General features: G+C 37.4%; 1 protein-coding gene across 1 annotated transcript in view; it reads left to right on the top strand.

The window, feature by feature from the left end:
• LOC117426421 (iron-sulfur cluster co-chaperone protein HscB-like) overlaps positions 1-17,541 on the top strand; it is a 47,130-nt gene extending 29,589 nt beyond the window's left edge. Inside the window, exon 6 of the mRNA XM_058994349.1 lies at positions 17,366-17,541. Coding sequence (XP_058850332.1) covers positions 17,366-17,526 — 161 coding nt within the window. The 3' untranslated portion in view covers positions 17,527-17,541. The remainder of the gene's footprint in view (positions 1-17,365) is intronic.
• The last annotated feature ends 2,806 nt before the right edge of the window (positions 17,542-20,347 follow it).

The raw sequence follows: 20,347 nt of genomic DNA, 5'->3' as shown, positions 1-20,347 counted from the left end.
GTTCAGGTTATAGCCTGTATTGTCTGAAACCTTTGAGCTGGCGTCTTCCCTTATCTGTATCTCAGTAGTTTGGATAGCATCTCCTGCACTTTCCGGGACTGTCAGTGACAGGAGAAGGGCAGAATGGACTAAACAGGCTGCACTGATCATCAGCTGAATATATAAATGTTGTGTGATAGGAGAATTATAGCATACAAATACACCATAAACACAAAGGATGTTCTTGTGGGAGTCTGACAAAACGTTGACCTAACAGACAACGAGGAAAGGCCCACCTGTAACAAGCCCTGTGCTTTTGATCTTTTTATATTGACCAGTATTGGCTACATCAGCTTCAATAACAATACTGGTATGTCTCCACACTGTTCAAATGATCCACACTTACATTTACCATTCACCTAAAAACATTATCATTTCACTAAAAACTCACTGTACAGTGTTTCCTTTCTGATATAAATATGCCCTTGAAATATGCCTCCAAAGACCGTTCTTACTTTAACATGTCACCCTGTTCCCTAGCTGGCATAAAGCCGATGTATATCACAGAAGACAGGATGTGACCAGCCTACTTATTCAATATCAAGGGGTTTAGAGATTGTAAGCAATTAAAAATGCTGCTTCAGATATAGCTGGCACATTTTGGTTAAAGGACTTTGAATTCAGGTAGTGGCTGCTTAATGACATTTCCGATATCCTCGCTACACTGCACTTCATTTATAATAACTTTTAAAACCTTTCAGGAACAGTTCATCGCCGAACACGTTTCATAAAAGAACGAGTGTGGGTACAGCTTGAGTTTAATTATTTTGAAAATCCGATGGTAAAGGACCAATTAAAATGTCATTTTCATAAAAAAAAAAAAAACCTTGACCAGTGTTATCAATTAGAACGCGCACATTTTTTTTGTATTCTTGTTTTATCACTTCTCTGTGCTGAGCATGCAAAGCTTCAGTAACCCAAATGTATTAGGCCGTTTTCCATTCATACAGGCTGCAGTCCAACATGCCCTGCCCCAAACCCACATAAGGCTTTATTCACACAACATTCATAACTGTTTCAAGGGCTGTTTTTTAAAGACAGTAGAAACATTTTCTTTGGTTAAGCAGGGCTTTGAAAAAATGTGCTCTCTGAAGCAGTTGAAAAGGATTCCATGAAAAGATGATCTTATTTAATAAAAATGGGCTTCCTTAACCAAACATGCCTTTAAACAGCGTGACAGGGTTTTATGACCTTTTATTTATTATTATTACACGTGCGCCTCAGCGCTTCTCTCACAGTATTGTTGTCTGTCTAACTTCCTGGTCTGACATCACCACCAGCCATCCTGGTCACAACAGTGTTTAAAGTTTTGTTAGCAGGCCCCAGCTACTTAGCTAATCTCATAAATCAAGCTAGTCTAAACTATAAATAAACTGTTATGAGTGCGCTGTGTGCCATCTGTTGTTGCTTTTGCTTAGAATGTTGTCATGCTTGCTAGGTACTCTGTTAGTGTGTTTCATAGTGTGTATCCTTGTTTTTTTAATAGCATATCTTCAGTACCAAATGTAACTTGGCTTCCATTACTGGTAATGGGGCATACAATCTCATCAGTTTACCCCCAACTGCAAAGCAATAAATAAACACATTTCTATCTTAATGCACTGCAGTGTTTCCTTAGGGCACCATTTGAGCAGGGAATGAAAATGAAGACAAATCTTGCCAACTATGCATCTAAAACAAAAGAGTAATATTGTGGTATTCCTCTGCCCACTAGCCCTTATTTTGATCATGGTGAAGATTTTGTTTTTATCATTGCTGTCAATGTATCAAACACTTGTGGTTATAAAAAACTAACTAACTAACTAACAAATTACAGATTTTTAAAACCGAAAAATCTGAAATCAGGAAAAAATAATACAACCGATTTCATAGGGCCCTGCAACTGCTTATAAAATATGAGACATTTTTGGGTTATGCTGCACACCAAACAAAATGTAATCTGAATCCTAATAGTGTGGCACGAAGCCTTACAGAATTATATTCATGTTCGAGCTGCAGAAGATCAAATGATGATGTCAAAGGGCCGTGCCAAATAGTTTTTTTCCATATCTTGCATTCCCTGGCAAACTGTCAGGTTTTTCCAATCCGCAGACAATATCCTACCTTCTGGCTTTCAATATGTGTTGCTTAGTGCAGTAAGTGAAATGCAATGGGGGTGGGGTGTGAGGGGGCTGTGAGTGACAGACAGCTTTGAGATCTGATGGAGGACTTGGAATCTCAGTTTGATGTAGGCGGAGCTGTGTGAGCAGAGTTTTCAAAGATGCTTAGTGATAAGCAAGACCGACACGAGGAAAAGCTGATACAGTATCATTCACATTAACACCCTTTACAATGAACTATCTATAGGTCAAACAGAGGTCAAAAGCTCACTGCAATCTAATACCCCTACCAATGTGAGCACTTCATAGGCAGCAAATGCTAGCAACCATAACCAAAAGTCAAAGCAGATATTGCATCAGGGAGGCAACTCAGTTAGTAGCTTCCAAATATTTTTGAAAATTTGTCCTGAATGAAACATTGTTTTATGCTGTATGACCCACACTGGACAAATCCGAGGCATGCATCCCAATCCTGCCACATTCAGAGGGGTCCTTCCACCCTCACTAGCTAGCTCCTACATCCCACAATATGCATTTATCTCCCCTCATAGGTAACAATGATAAACACACACAGTACCTTTTCACAGACTCACAATGTAACATGACAAATTATACTGTATGTGTAGGATACATTGATTTTTTTTTTCCTGCACTAATGGATCTACTTTGTTCCATTATATGGGAACAGTAAAACAATTACTGAGGAGCAAGCGAGTTTGTCCGTATAATTGCAGCATTGAACATGGCGTGTCATTCATTTTTGACGCAGCCATTTCAGTTGACTGAAGACAGAAAGTGGAAATGCAAATCAAATATAATGGTGCAATTCACATGCACTATCTGTAGTTCCTTCTTGAAATGCATTGATAAAGTTAGTACTGTAATACACGATTGTGTCTGAAAATCGACAAAACCACTATCAACTTGTATCCTTACTACAGTGCGTGTTTCAACATGTTAAAAAACGAATGACCCGCCGTGTTCATATGAACTGCATTAAAAGTGTTATTTCAACCATCAGAATGGTTTTGATCTGTGCCATAAGACATATTGAATTGCAATTGTTATACAAGTGCCAAGGACTAATATGTGCATTGCTGTGAGTAGCCACCTGGGCTAGAGTAAGTCATTAGCACTGCAGATTTCAAATGTTCTGGATACAAAGCACAGTAGCACAGTATAGAACAGCATGATATGTATGTATAAAGCTTACTTGCACTCCTAAGTATTGCTATGTGTTATGTATGTACAGTTTAACAGGTGAAATGGGACACTAGTCAATGCAGCACTTTGTCATGTTCACAGTCAAACAGTCCTATGGCTACAAGTTTTATATCAGTCTGTCGAATGAACTCATTTTCCTTCATAAAGTCGAACGAAACCTGCTGAATAATGTTACGATAACATATTGATTACTGAGTTTTAATCTGCCAGCCCTGTTAATCATACAGCCAGACTTCTGATACCACTCATTTTACAGGATATTTGAGCGTACACCAGATTAATACATCACATTAATACACCAGATTAATACATCAGATTAATACACCAGATTGATACATCACATTAATACACCAGTTTAATACACCAGATTAATACATCAGATTAATACACCAGATTGATACACCAGATTAATACATCAGATTAATACATCAGATTTGCCGGGATTATTAAAACCCCATTTCTTGTATTTTAAATACATCAATTAATTGATCTAAACGGTGATGGAGCACGGTTAAAATATTAAAAAGGGGGACAAACCTGCAATTTTCCTTTCTTTCGAAGACAGAAGAAGAAATACAGATACAGTTGAATGATGGCGGTATTCAGACCTGTCACTGTTTAGCCCCCTCCATGTGTTTACAATACACAATCTCTACAAATCTACATGACTGAGGATTGTGCAGAGGGAGGAACTCAGACTCTGGAGAAAATTACTGGGGCGGGATGACATTTTTAGGGCAGTTGATGGAGTTATAGATGAGTTATCAAAATAAACTTGTTCCCTTTTGGAACAAAACAAACAAGCTAACACTTTTCCAAATGAAAGCAGTTACAATTGCACAGAAGCAAAGAGCCATACAAAGCTGTTTCTAGGGTTTGCTTGGTATAGCTGTCAGGAAATGACACTGGGATTGATTTGTGTGGCAGTGTGACCACTAATACTAATACTTCTAATACTACTAATACTCCCACTATAGTACTAATAATACAAATTGCAATTACAGTTATTATTATTATTATTATTATTATTATTATTATTATTATTATTATTATTATTATTAATAATAATAATAATAATAATAATAATAATAATAATAATAATAATAATAATAATAATCAATCAATCAATCAATTTTTATTTTATATAGCGCTTTTCATAGTGGACCACCATCACAAAGCGCTTTACAAGAGTAACAACAAGAAAATCCATAATACTTTAAATACAGAGAAATGCATAATACATGATATACAGTAAAAAAAAAAAAAACACTGTGCATAATACATGATAGTAATAATAATAAATCAACTAATTTAAATGCACATCCCTTACTAAATGATATTCTATGCCAATACAGTGTTGCTAAAATCCGAATGCAATGATTCTGTCCCGAAAGACAATGGTAGGAGAAAAGCAGCTTATGCTATGAACCACTGGTAGAATGGTACCACACTGTTAACAATTTCACATTATGACATTCCAAAAGGTAACAACCAATACACACCATGGCATCATATCTGTGCCAGAAAGCATGAAGAGCGATTATTGTACGACAAGTGCCAAGCCCTAAGATTGTATGCATTGCTTTGAGCATCCAGCTGGGAGTCAGAGACGGTAAAAGCCCACTGAAAGCCAATGGCAATGCATTTCCATTTTGGGTAGGTAAGTAGACCCTCAATACTACCTGGTCTTTTGTCCCCGTCATGTGCACAAATAAGATAGCATCTGCAGATGCAACTTGCAGATTCAACACTGTGGTTTTACATCAAAGCCAAAAAAGGTTCTGTGATGTTTGATCTTCAGACTTCTAAAGAATCATATTTAGCTTTCTGCTGCATGCCAAAGCTTTAGTGTTGTCATTTGAATATACTGTCGTGAGCTTTGAAAACTAGGAAGGGACTTGCTGTAGACAATACATAATTTTAAAAATATTCTCTTTTGCTAATGCCAGTGATTGCATTTAGAAAGCAATTGATCCCCATATCAAAACCATTTCAGAATAACTAGCAGCTCATAATAGGCGCCAAATCATTTACTTTACATTAGGAAATCTACCTCTTCATCCCTAAATCTCTTTTCCAGGATTAGCTGTGAATGCTCTGCAATTATCCGCAGCGCAAACCGCTTTGATCTCTGTGCAGAGCAAAACAGAACATGTGGAGGGTTGAAGGGTGCTGGGTGTATTCGATATAATTGAATTGCGATTTGAGAAAATTAGAAAGCAGTAACTAATTAACGTGGCGGCTTTTTAAATTCCCCATTGGAGTTTGAAAATCCAGCTGTGTGTCAACTAATAAAGCTGGGGTCTCTGGGGACTGCAATGGGACTCATTCACTTTTTAATACACATATGTGTGAGCCTCCAGTAACCAATGTGCAACAATAACCAGAGCAGCCTACCCCCAACCCTACCCCTACTTGGGTGTAAAACAATATATAAAGGGGTACCCAGGTACAAACACTGCCCTCTCATAATTAGGATTGCATTTCTCTGTGCGTCGATATCTGTAGATCAGTGATCTGTCATATATTGTTGTTTGTTTATAATAACACATATGAAACTCTTTTAAATCCTAAGAGAATGAATAGTTGCAATGTCTTGAAAATAATTGTACCTCCATGCTAGTGCATTTTGCACTCTTGTTTTGAGGGGGGTAATCTTTCCTAACCCTCCTCCTCTCCTCCACCTCTGACACTGGTAAGCATCCTCCCTAATGCACCAGCATGTATTAGCAATTCATTGTGTTCCAGTCATGTTCCAACATTATTCTATGTCTCTTTCCAAATTCATTTATTCATCATTTTAAAATGTGAATAAATGAGTAGTTCAGTTTGGTTACTTTTAATACTTTATACACAACAGATTATTAATAGCTAACAAATAACAAAATGTTTATTTTTAATGTTATTATTATTTTTTTAATAATATAAAATAAAGTGTGGTTGAAAAATATAATGGCAACAGAATTAGAATGGATTTCTGCTAGTTATAGATCAGATGGAGGCCATAGGAAATAATTTGGTTTTCAAGAAATTGGCTCAAACTGATCTTGGGATTTCGTTTAAGTAAACTGATTTTGTAAAACAAACAGAGGACGAAACCATTCGTTTCAGAGGCCCTGATGTAACCATGTCTGTCTGCTTTAATAAAGCATGGAGTGTAATGAAGTTAATGGCACAGATGGGATAAGCAGAAAGACAGATGCTGCGTTACGTACCAGTGGTGGGGAGGTGAGAAGCAGCAGTCGTTTTTTAAAGTCTGTTGGCAAATACTTAAGTGTGGCTTTGAATCCAAGAAAGATTTTTGTATATTTGAATCTTCACTTTATGAGTAAATCGTAATTCTCAATAAGGGAAAGCATTCAATAGTGTAGTGAGGCATCAGCCGAAAGAGTTCTCTATTTAATCTTTTAATTTTTTTTGGCTTTTTAGATATCTCTGGTCTCAGTTTCTGAATAGTTATGCATGTATCATTAAACAAGCCAGCCTAAAGCGTTCTCCTCGCCCGGTTTTGTATCCATTTTCATTGCAGCTGTTTTGCCTCATGGATTTTATTTATTCGGCTTTTCTTCTTGTTGGATCATGTGTGCCGGTGCCCCTGACAGTGTGTCACTGTGGGAGTGATGCTGGCATCTCAGTGGAGACACCTGAATAATACCATTCCAATAAGCAAACAAGCAAACAAATACTTGCTTGCGCTTGTGTGCTTTCATCAGATCTATGTCTCTCAACTGGAACAAAACGTTCTCTGTTGCATCCACCACTAACTATCACTGCATGGATCAATGCAATTTTGACATAATTTACTGTCTAGTAGAAGTAAACTACATTGGTTTCTGATAAGGTAAAGGCATGCAGATAATGTGCTAGTAGCCACTGAATAGATCATACTTATTGAGGCGAGAATATTAAAGACAAAAATACTGCCCTCAGGTCGGCTCCAAGCAACAGCCATGTGAAGACAATAATAAAACGGCATTGAGGACAACGTGACTCAGAACTACTTAAAACGATTGCATACAACTCTAAACGAAAAGAGGGCAGAAAACACACCGAACGACATTTATTCTTTACTCAATAATAACTAAATAATCAAATCCACCAGCAAAAAATCTTCACATTTCCTTCAAGCTGACACGACAAAGAGCATATTTTTGATTGATCTTAAAACCTTTCACACGGAATTATTAAGGCAACAATGACGGACTTGTATTGTGCTTTATCTTCCTTTCTATGCACCCTTTTCTCTCTGACGTCTTACTTATTGGATTTCAGCCTCAGCTACCAGTAGGAGTCCTGAATATAGAGGGCATCATTTTGTATTATTATTATTATTATTATTATTATTATTATTAGCATTACCTCATTAACAACCTAAGAGGCTAACTGCACTAGTTGCGCATTGTAATACCACAACCCCCTAATTATTGGGCAGCACATTATGGCTTTGTTCTGCCCTTAAAATTGACCACATCCTGTAACAGAAAGTCTATTGCAAGAAGAGGTGATCTAGTTTGAATGTCTTCTTTCTATCAGTCTGTCTGTCTGGAGTTGCGTGACGTCATTCTTATAGTAAAACTATAGACCCTCCACTGATACTACTGCCTGGTAAGGGTGAAGAACATGAAGATTAAACTGATTTCTGCACAACATTTGCATTGTGAAAGCTGTAAGTGAGCTGGACTTCAATATGCTGAATGTGGTTCAGAAGAAGCTTCATAAATCTCACATCAAATCACTATGTCCCCCACTATAGAACATCTATGAGAACAAACGAGTGGCCTGTGCTAACAGTTTTTTTTTTTTTCCTGAATAACATTAAGAAGTCGTGCTTTCGGATTTCATAAGGCAACGACTGCATCAACCCATTCAGCTGTCCGTTGAGCAGTTACAAAGAACTGGGGATTATTGATGTGTTTCTAGTGTATAATGAAAGCAGTAGTGACAGTTATATGGACTCCTGGGGATCCCAGACCTCCACTGTTGCAGAGCTGGAGGAGAAACCACCACGAGAGACTTGCTGCCTTCCAGCACACAAATAGGAGTGACATCAATAAACCACAGGGACAGTGAAGCACCCCTCTGTGAGGCTGCCCAACATCAGAACAAGATTGAGGTGAAAAGCCTTGGACAGATCAATGAACTGCAGGTGGCATCGACCATGCAGTTACAGCTGTGTTTCTGATGAGGATGTATGAGGTGCAGTCCTAGTAGAAATGCATTCTCATCCATAGGATTATTGCAAACAGGATTTGCTCAAGTTTTTTTTTTTTTTTTTGATTTAGCAGGTTTTAATCAGTTAAAGATTGTTTTATTATTCACACACGTTAGCTTTAATAGATTTATTTTAAGGAGACCTCTTTTTTGTTTTCTAACTTTTATTAACCCTTTAGACCGCAGAATAATTACAGAACCCTTTTGTAGATTCCTTGGAATGTTGACAAAAAACTGCGATTTTGCTTGTTTTATTCAAATAAACATAACTCAAAAGCCATGACATATTGTTTGTTTTTATTTTAAACAGGTCAAACCATTCTTTCAAATATTATTATTATTATTATTATTATTATTATTATTATTATTATTATTATTATTATTATTTATTTCTTAGCAGATGCCCTTATCCAGGGCGACTTACAATCGTAAGCAAAAACATTTCAAGCATTACAATACAAGTAATACAATAACACCAAACTTGACAGTTTTTGTAAAGTAAAACTTGTTTTACCTTTCATATACCTTTACATGCAACAACATAAAATGAGATTCAAAAACCCTGTCCTTTATGTTGCCTGGCCAGTGTTAACCAATCTGCAACAACACACTGATAACATTTGATAAAAGCGATGTAAAGGATCAGGGTCTACAGTATCTCCTGCTCCCAAAATAGCAAATAGCAATCTGGCAGCCCTTATGCTTTGTGCTCTGTGTCCCCAGAGGGGCATCCATTTAACACAATCTTATTTCACTGAGACAGAAGTGCCACATTGATGAAAATGTGTATCACTGGCTAAATCATTTATTAGAACAACAAAATTCTGCAACTTTAAGCTGCACACAGAGTAATATATAATAACAAGATATGGATTAAATGCTTCTGGTTTTCATAACACTGAGTCAAAACATAGTGACTTCTCATATACTACCTGTATTTTAGGACTGTAATGATAAATGTAGGTGCAGGCCATATTCATATAGCAGTAGTTCAAATACACAGTGCAACACACAAACAAAACCAAGATACTAATCCTTTAGGAATAAAGGCAAGCTGGATCTATTTTTGTAATTAGAGACACTTCATGCAATGTGTTACCAGATATTTTTATGCTTGTTTACAAGCCAGTCAGACAGAAGGACTAATATACGTTTGCCACTGGAAGTTGCATTATATCATCCAAACCAGAGGAGCCCAATTATAAAACATGTCACGTCATACTGTGAGTAAGTATCCACAAACCTGTGAAACTAATCATAACTTAGTTAAAAAGATAGCTAGACGGCAACTCCCACTCCAATTACTCTCCTCCCTCGGCACAACACCGACTGCACAGCAATGCATTGACATGCTAAGCTCTCAGCTCATTTGTATGTGTCTTTGTAGGCGTCCTCTCTACTGTAGGTGTGGGACAGAAGACACATTGCTTGCACTATTCAAGTCTTTGTTCTTTAATGAGAACAACAAACATGCATTTTGCTCCAGCTGAGTATTCCCTGGTGGTTTCAGAACATATATCTTTCGCTGTGCATTTGCTTGCGCTTTTCAGCTTCTCTGTATTTATTTAATCACAACAACCCGAGCCACTTGGTTGAAATGAAATTGCAGTTATGTTTTTTTCCTGGTAGCAATACCTGCACAAGGAAACACATTTTGATGTTCTGCTGGTATACAGAAAAGAAGTTGAATGGGGCTTACATAACCATGGTGACAACTGAGGAACTACCAACATTTCCAGCTCTTAAGCGGCAACTGCTGGTGGAATAAGTGTAATTACATCAGGTAATTATACAATAGTTACATAGTAAGAACAGAAACCATTGGTAAGTACCCTGTTGTTACAACATACTTGCTGTCAAACGGTGTTTATTTGTATACTGAGCAACGTTTTGTGTGCTTTTCTTTTTTCAACACAAGATGTGAAATCCAGACTTACATTTCAGAAAGGTCTGAGAATGAAGGCTGTAAAAAGCTTTACTCCAAGCAGCCTGTTTCTTCTTTCCAGCTCTCTCTAAACACACAAGCACACATCACAGAGCCGCGCTCGCTCTCTCTCCAGCAGCGAGCGGCGTTCAATTGAGATTCAAGTCAGAAAATCACACGGGTCCCATAAGAGCAGGATTCTATCACGTGGTATGGAAAGGCTATACTCCCTTTGGCTACCTCTACATTTTACACAAGAAGTGAGCTTTAATATTAACAACATCACATAGAGCACCCCACGGATCGAGTAGCAGACATGCTCTACTCCAGTGTCCATGCTGCTGCTGCATGGGGACTAGTGGATAAGTTAGACAGACCAGTTTTTGGTGGACATTTAGCAGCCAAAAAAGGCCAGTGATTTGAAGGAGATTGAGGGATGATATTTGATGTCTTTTTGAAATAGGAAGGTATTGTGCAGGGATGTTCATCACTTTGCCAAAACAGTTTAATCACAGAGTATTTACCAGCATGAACTGCGTGCATAAAAAATGTATTCCAATAAAACCCCAGCAGACTTTTAGTTAGTTAAAATTTGCCTGGGGGTAAAAAATATTTTTTTTCTGGTAAAACAGTACAGTACATCCTAGATTATTTAAGCGTCTGTTCTCAAACACCTCTGCTATCAAAGCAGCCCCTGTGCAATAGCTCTTCCGCCATGCTGTCGTGAGAACATGTGCTGCCCAGTCCTCTGTCTGTGGTATTTACAGACAGCTCAGTGCAGAGCAGTACAGCACATTGTATAATGTTTAGGTAACGGATGCATTGTACTCATTTCGAGAATTTTCTGGGTAAGGAATTTTATATTACCAATTTTTTCAATAGTATTTCAACAATCTGAATACATTGATTTTACAATTAATAAACGTCTGATACCAAGAGTAATATGGCAAAAGATGGCAAAGGTTCGAGAGGAACAGGGTACAGTCATTATAGGGTGCTTTAAAATCAGAAGGTCACGGAAAGCCATGATACATTGCTGCTAAAGAAGGACTGTCAGATCCATTTAATAAATTCCATATTTCTTAAGAACAACAACAAAAAACTGAAACTAAACTTTCAATTTGGCTTCCCTGCTGAAGCAGAAACTGTGAAGGTCTGCATCTGGGTAGGAAGCCAGAATTCCTTTTCTTTCATTCTTTTTTTTTTTTTTTTTTTTTTTTTCCATTGCATGCATTTAGTTCAAGGTGATCCTAAAGGCAGAGTGCTTTTCAACTGCGACAGAGAATGCAAATGAAGAGCAATTAGACATGTGGATATACAGTAGCTCAGGCAGTCACTTAGTATTAGCTGAACTTGCACAATGGCCCACAGGATGGCCTCGCTCTCATTCGTATGCAACCCACAGCTTGCGGGGACATTTTGATCGACTCTGGCCATTACAAAGATGTTAGCTGAAACTCTTTGGGAACCAAATACAAAGAATATAGATTGAGAAGGAGTCATCTAATTGACCCAAATTAATAATTCAAAGGAACTCACTGTAAAGCCACAATTAACTCACACCTGCACTTCATTAAACGATTAAAGTATGAAACATTATCACTTTGTCTTTGAAGTCTCACCAGAATTATTTATAATTTTTTTTAGAAGGGATTAGGACCCTTCGTGTTTTGAGAAAGAAAGGAAGTCAAGGGGGGATTTGATATTTGGCTGGGATTGGATCCACCTAAAAATATAAACCTTTAATGATAAATACTAGATTTGAATCTCGAATACAATAAACACAATCCTAAAAATGAAGAATAGTGTCTTTTAAAATGTTCACTAGTTCATATTTCATAATATTGGTGTAGAGAGGCAGAGGATCATCATGATGAGTGTGTCAGTGGATGGGTGCATCATCGTCTGCAGCATTGTTGGGCAGAATTGATCCACAGCTATGTTAAGGTATAATGGGGCATTCATTCAGCATTAAGCTGAGGCAACACAAAGCCACTTTTTCAGGACCAGTGGCTTGAACCCTGGTTCCAGGAGACCGTGAGACCTAGTTTGATGTAACTTTGCTGTATCAAACCCCAAGTCTCCCCTGGTGTGCCATGAAGTGGCCTGAAACCTACACTAGTCTCCTGAAACCAAGTGCCAAGCCAAGAAAAGAGCTTTGTGTCCCTCAGCTTTACAGAGTGACCCAGGGTATACCTGGTGAGTATGCCCAACACCAGGGCCATGTAAAATCCAGTTGGATAAACTAGTGCAAATAAAATAGCCAGGCAGTGTATTCTATAGTCATTTTCACACTACGTGCCCCATTCACCATGCATCCTTGTGCTGTAAGTTTTCACAGCGTTCACTAATGTTCTAAGTTGTTTTGCTTTTACCATGGTACACCCACAGACAAGATGCCTTTTTATAAAATCTAATTACCATTTAGATTCACAAAGTCATGTCCCCACCACAGAATGAAATTTTGCTGCAGTGGCTCTTTTTTTAATTAACGCTAATGGTGATTCTTTCATTCTTCTTTTTCTAAAACTGTCTCTCCAGTCCAAAATTCATGTTTTCCATCTGGCTGATGATTTGTTTCTCACTGTCTTCTATAAGCACCATACATTAGTTCCTGTAACGGAAGTATGTCCAACTGATGCTAAATAGCAGCAATAAAAGGCAAAACAGTAAAAGATCTGAGAGCAATCGCCATTATGGTGTGTCTCCTTTGGAAACATTAAGCTTTAGCAATCACTCCTGACTCACTAGTGTCTGCTGTCATTCTAAACATTGCCTCTTATCGATTCAATCATTAGCGGGATCTGTATATGCAACAAAAACAAATGCAAATTGCTGCCTTTTGTTGTGGGAATTATCATTAACACATTATGCAAACTGCCTGGAAGTCTGGCCCCATCTGATTTGTGTGAAATTGGATGGAGTTCAGAGCTCTCGGTTGCTTTTCAAGTCTCTCGACACTCTGCTGCAGTTTCCGTTGAGTCAACCGTCACTCAGCCGGACAGTGGGGAGAGTGGGGACTCGAGAACAGCGACAAACCTTTCTTTCCCACACAGCAGAATTGATGACTGTAAAATGTTAATTTAGGGGCTTCTACATGTACTTACTGAATAATATGGTGTATAAACGGACCGGTGTGGCTGACTGAAATTAATGTACATAGTAACATTAGATACAACAGTAACACTTCAAAATAATGGCTGCAAATTCATAATGAATTCTAACTGACCACCACAGGAATAACACTTGAATATCTTACACACTGCCTCTGAGTTCTGAAGTAATTCATTTTTAATTCAGCCCTGTTAATTCATGTGGATTTAATTACCCGTATTAATTTATTCATTCCTTGAGAAATGACAGCTGCAGCAATTAAGTGTCCAGGGCTGAAGACCAACTTTAGGTATTGAAAAGAAATTACCGCTGTGTCGGATACTAATTCTCTGATTCTTAAGTCTTCACAGCTGCTGCAGTGATTTGTGTTCCTAAAGATGATACCAAGAGAAATAGGACTTAAATTTAGGAAAGTGCAGATCGCAGTCAGGTTCACAGAGCTCAGATGCACAATTTAAATCTCAGTTATTGCATCCCAGGGTCATTCTAAAATCGCACCATGCAGCCAGGTGCTGGTTATTGTGATTGATGGTGGCTGGAGAACAAAAACATGAGAAAATGGGAAATGGGTTAATTCTGTAAGGATGCATTTCAGTATCCTCCAACTGTTTGATTGCAACGAGCCGCAGCCATACACCAACAACTGTGGATCCCAGGAGCACGCCTCATTAATCATACCGTTATTTTTATATAATGGTACACTTTTGAATGCCTGCAGCTCTGCTCTCAGTGATAATTCAATGATGGAACTTCACAGGAAGAAGAGAAGCATTGTAACACCTTTTTAATATAATCACCCTCCTCTGGAATAACTTTACTCACCCTTATGCTGCATCCATGCATCACTGAAAACATGTATAGATCTTTACAGTGTTAGACGTAAATACCGCTGCTCTTTAACTCTATAATAATCCTGCTGTTGCATCCCCCCAGGGATGATCTAGTTACAGTGCATTTTGAGTTTCATGTTGCCTTTATTAAAATCTTGTTTAATTGAATCACCCATCTGGAGGGATACATTGAGTATCCTTGATGTACTGTTTACCCAAATGAAATCAAAAGGTCAGACAGTGGAGGTGATCCAAGATCAGTGGCACCAGCTGGCAGTCATGCTTCAGCATGATGCTTTTAAAAAGAAGGTGGTTTTTATGTTACACTACTCCCTGCTAAATCAACACATTCTTTTTGAGAGAATAAGCTGCGGTCCATAAAGGAGGTAACAATACATCCATGCTGTACATCTCTGTACACGTTCTCGCTATATTTTGAAAATCAAACTCTTTATATGGAAATGGGTAGGAATAAAATGGAAATGAGTGGATCCAACCTGGAGTGGACATGCAGACACTGAAAGTTTTACACAACCCATTTCTGTCTTCAGCATACCCGTAAACCTTTGCAACCAATGTTAAAGTAGAGAAATTGAAAATAAATGATCGTCTTGTATTAACCTTCCATTGCAAAAACAACCAATAATGTATAGATCCTGTAATGATGGTATTGGTAATCCTTGTGCAGCCTATTCTTTTTAAGGATTAAGGTTTCTGTATGTTGTTCTGCAACGAATGTACAACATCCACTGTACACACTGTAACTGTGTTGGAGAAAAGAGAGATAAGGAGAGGGGCCTTGCTCATCTTGTCTGGGGAATGTGTGAGTTGTGGCACATAGAGGGAGTGTGGGGGTTGGAGGATATATCTATTGTGGTACACTGGAGACTCAGGACAGTTTGGAAAAGGGAGAAAGAGCTGACATCCAGAGATAATAACTAAGTATTAACATTACCTGTTCACCTGACATTTCTACTCTCAGGGTCTCAATAAGAAAACAGCTGGCTTTGTTTTCTTACAGTAACCTTACAGCAAAACCCACAATATTACCAATTAAATAGATCGAGCCTCTATACAGTGTATACAGCAATGGCATGCAGCAATCTGGACCCGCATACAGGTCTGCAGTGTTGAAACAGTTCAGGTAAGAGAACAACATAAGCTAACCCTTAAGAAACTAAATCAGCATAGATATCATTTGAGCAGCATAGAGTTAAGTAATGCAAAAACCACATTCATATTTACAATAACAAAAATGAAGAGAAACAAACTGTGTAAATGTCTGCAAATCAACCCCTGCTCAACTGATAAACAGCGTGAGATCCATCCCATTGCTGGGATAAATGCAAGTGCTAGTTGTGATACTCTTGAGAGGTTTGCTTGTGCTAGATTAAGTGACGATGCATCGTCATTAAGACTGCTAGAGTTTTTCATTAGGGTGTAATTAAAACACAGTTTTTTTTTTTTTATAAGATCACAAAGGGGTTTCTCAGCTGATTAAGCCCTGCAGTAAAATCTGACATCCCTACAGAGATTTGAATGATTTCTGTATCACAAACTGCATGATACCTGCTCTTTTCTTGTCATTCATACACTTAAGGAACACAAATGATTATTAACAACATCATTATTCAAACTCGTTTTTACTTATCAATATACTTTTATCAAGAACCAATTATTTTTTCTTCTCAGATTGATCCTTGTCAATTTAATGATCCTATATATATATATATATATATATATATATATATATATATATATATATATATATATATATATATATATATTAATTCTGGCCTGTGATTGGTTAAAACCTCATCATAGGAGTAAAAATAGATTGAACTATTGCCCAACACCCTTACACCACCGGGCAATAGACCCTCTGACATGTGATTGGTTCACATCACTGTCAGTCCCGCCCCTTTTCAAAGGAATGCCTTTCATCTCCACTCCTCACAAAAAGAGAAAAGGACTGAATGTGAAAAAAACTCTGAACAGCGATTCTGTAACATAAAAGTAAATACATTACAAAACATACTATGATAGAAAGATGCTCCAAACACTAAAATGGTGATCAAAACGTCACTGTCACTGTTTTTTGACTTTCTGAAATTCAAACAAATTCAACTCGACGATGCAAACATATATGACGGCCAGGATTTAAACCGTATTATACAGCAGTCAGCAAGCCAGACGGAGAGCTGGACGCCAAAAGAAACTGACAACTATGCGGTATGAACTTCAAAAACATTTTCTGTTATTTATTTATGTTATTTATGTATTTGCTTATGCTGTATCAGCTATATTTAAAGAGAATATATAAAGTCATATTTACTTCCCAACCTTGCCTCACTTATTTTGTTGACTGATTCATATATTAAATGTGTACTGCACACTCAGCTCATAGTGGAAAATTAAATGCCCCTCGGGAAGACCATTGTTACCTCCAGCCTGTGGCATATATATATATATATATATATAATAAAATACTTTTGAGAATAATTTAGGAGAAGGTCCTTGAATGTGATATTCGGAATAGCAATACAGAAAACCTTTCCACTCTTGCGCCATTTATACTAGAAGACAACCTTTGCTTCATATCAGGATTTTAATATTGAGCTATAACCTCGATGTGGTCTATTTGTTATGTTACTGTAACCTAAGGATCCATAAAGCATGCATTAGACTTGTGATAGGTGGTGTAAACCTGCCATATTATTACAATGTCCAAGGGAGATGTAAAATGGTTTGAAAGCTAATGAATGTAATGAAAATGTGTTCAAAACGAAAACAGCAAGCTCAACTATAATGCAAACTTTTATCGTCCTTGAATATATCCTCATAACATCCGAGGGGGGCTTCAGTCAGTCGGTTCTTGTGTTCAGTGGATCCTGTTTATTCCTGTTTTCTTTCGATTTTCACAGCTGAACCGTCAAATCCCTCTCCAGACTTGCTACCATACCTCAGCTCCTTGGAGTATTTCACACAGCAACTTAATGTGAGCAGTCGCATGAAGAGAGGGAAAACAAAAAAAAGACAGAAGGAAAGCGGCACATCTAAGCTGTTTTGCTTTCCTTTTCATTAGTATCTGCTTTGTACTTTAATGCCTGTACTGTACTGTTTATATACAGGGGGGTATATGAAAGTAAAAATATGCACCTTAAAACAAGAGTTATGTTGTTTGTAGAAGACCAGTGAAATGCCTTCACTGATTATGTGTTTAAAGTTATGGATTTACAGTTTTCCCAGTCTGCTCTACTCTGCTCTACTCCATGTATTTATGCTCTTCCATACCACATTGGAATGTATGGTAAGACCAACCATTGTGAAACTGTGTAAGGAAGGTTTTTCTCTCCAGGTGCATGTCTGCATGAAACCCTGATTTCAACAATGAACACCTGGAACAAAAGTGCCAAGCTGACTTCTCACCTTGGCTGTCCCTGGTGCTCAAGAAACAGATATTTAAATACAAGACACAACCAAACAGGAGGAAGGGTTACTGAGGCAGAGCGTCATGCACACTGTGCCAGAAGTCTTGCTCTAACAAACGTACCCATCGGGACCAGAAGCTGAGGAAGAAATAATGAGAGCCAAAGCAGGTGACAAGAGATAATCAACATGCATGATGAAGATGGTAATACAGCGTGTGCAGAGAAACGTGTGAAACATGCTGAGATACAGGAACGTCAATTAAAGAACCTCAGGAACTTGCAGCACAAAAATAAAGCAGTCACAATTCTAGACGTATATATTACAGATGAATATATGATATATAATATTTAGCAAAAGCTGTACTTTTTATACATGTTTTATTAGCAGAATCTAGTTACTTGTTAGTAGGTCATTTTGCAGCATGTGATGCATTATTAAAAGACAGTTTTACATCTTTAATGAAATATGATTACTTCTAAAACATGCTACTATATGCAATATTATAACTGTTATTACATATTAATAGCATAACAAGACAATAAGAATGTTTGATGTATTTGACAAATGTTTGTATTTTTGTCTTTAAAAGTAAGCAAAATGACTGTATTTGACCCTATCTTAATATTTAAAACAGTGCTGGTATTTAGACCCGCTACTCTTTAGATCAACTGAACAGACCCTAATATCTTTTTTTAATGAGAAAGCGTTGAAATTATTATCAGCCTGATACTGGCAATCTCCCCTCCCATTCAAATACTTCAAAACCCTACAGTGGAAACATAAGCTCTTGCTTGACAAATAACACTTACTTAGTTTTTATTTTATGAACATAACATGGTTTGTATCAATGTCTTTCATCGCTGAGTTGAAAAATACAGAGGTTTTCACTTCACCTAATAAACACCTGAATCGCATGATAATTACAGTAAGATAAATCTACTTCACCTGGTCACCCTATCTCAGCAGCATTGCCGTTTAGAGAGCTTGTTACAAACCTTCTAGGCAATTGAAAAAAAAAAACAACATGTCACGGCTGATCCTATTTACTACACAGCTGGCAAGATGTATAAACCCAGAACTGTATTATCTAGCTACTGGGAGCTGTCAAGGTCCCCTGTGTATTTCATATTTCTTGTGAATCATATTTTACACACTCTCAATTTAAATGCAAATTTTGACTTTTATCAAACTTCAGAACACCTTTCTTTAAAAATAAAACAACGACCAAAAAAAAAAAAAAAAACGCCACAGTATGAAGGAACATTTTTAATTGAAGTCACTAATCAAAAAGCAGGTCATTTCTGTTTGCTGTTGTTTTCTCTAATATATCCTAGCTAAGGGGAGACAATATTCTTGTGGAGTCACGGTTTCTGCAGATGTGAATGAGAATGTTTTTTTCTATTATTATGCCGACCATGTCAGATGGGAGAGAGTCTGTTTTGTCGATCTTCTTTTTTGTGTTCTTCTGTTCTGATTACTGTGACTACAGGGATATCAACACTTCACATCAAATGGAAGCTCACTAGTTTGTTTTTATGATTGAGAAGACATCACTTGATGTTTACAGCTGGCCAAAAACTTTGCATCACCTTATAAAATTAATTTTGCTTCATAAAGGTGAATGAAACCTGCTGAATAATGTTACATTATTATATTGAATGACATACTGCTTTGTAGTTTTCCATATACTTAACTAAAAACTGACAACAATTGAAAAATGTGACATTTAGAAATCTAACATGAAATCCTGTACTGCTATTATGGCTTCCGATAGACTTTTGTGATATCATTTTGTAGTTTCTTTGATTACATGATGTTAAATAAAATATCTAACTTGTTCATATAGCTTTTTTTTTATTTTGTATTATGTCTGAATCCTAAAGTAGGTGATGCAAAACGTTTGGCTATAGCTGCAGAGAAAAAGCACTGGAAAATGGCCCTGGTATAGATAGATTAGGATGTCATTATAATTGCACTATATTAACCTGAAGAAACCTCAGCATACCCCTGCATTGCCGTACCACCAATGGCAACACAATGGATTTGGAACAAACATGGTTTTAAACTGGTAGCACAGCAGTACTGGTAGTACCATGGTCCTGCAGTCATTACCAGTCTGCATTGGTTTATACTATGTTGACACCTTGTGTCAAAGTGGTTAACAGTGTACAGGTGCAGAAGTGATGTGGTGCTTAATCAGGAGACAAGACAGAGATAATCCAATTAGAAAAGGCTTTAACAGTGTAATCCAGGTCTGGTGACCTCAAACAATAATCCCAGGCAATACACAGCAATGTGTATTGCAATGCTCAAAATAAAGGGTTTGCAGTCCCAAATAATAAACACAGTCCAGTTACACACACAATATACAAACACGGTCACCAGTCCTGGGTGCGTGCCATGGCAATTCAAATGCACACAGCCACTTATTAGTCCTTTGATTCCCCCCCTGGCTTCACAGACAGAGACTCTGG

Source organism: Acipenser ruthenus, chromosome 21 (genome assembly GCF_902713425.1).
Source record: "Acipenser ruthenus chromosome 21, fAciRut3.2 maternal haplotype, whole genome shotgun sequence".
NCBI lineage: Eukaryota > Metazoa > Chordata > Actinopteri > Acipenseriformes > Acipenseridae > Acipenser > Acipenser ruthenus.
This window is presented reverse-complemented; position numbering and strand designations above follow the sequence as displayed.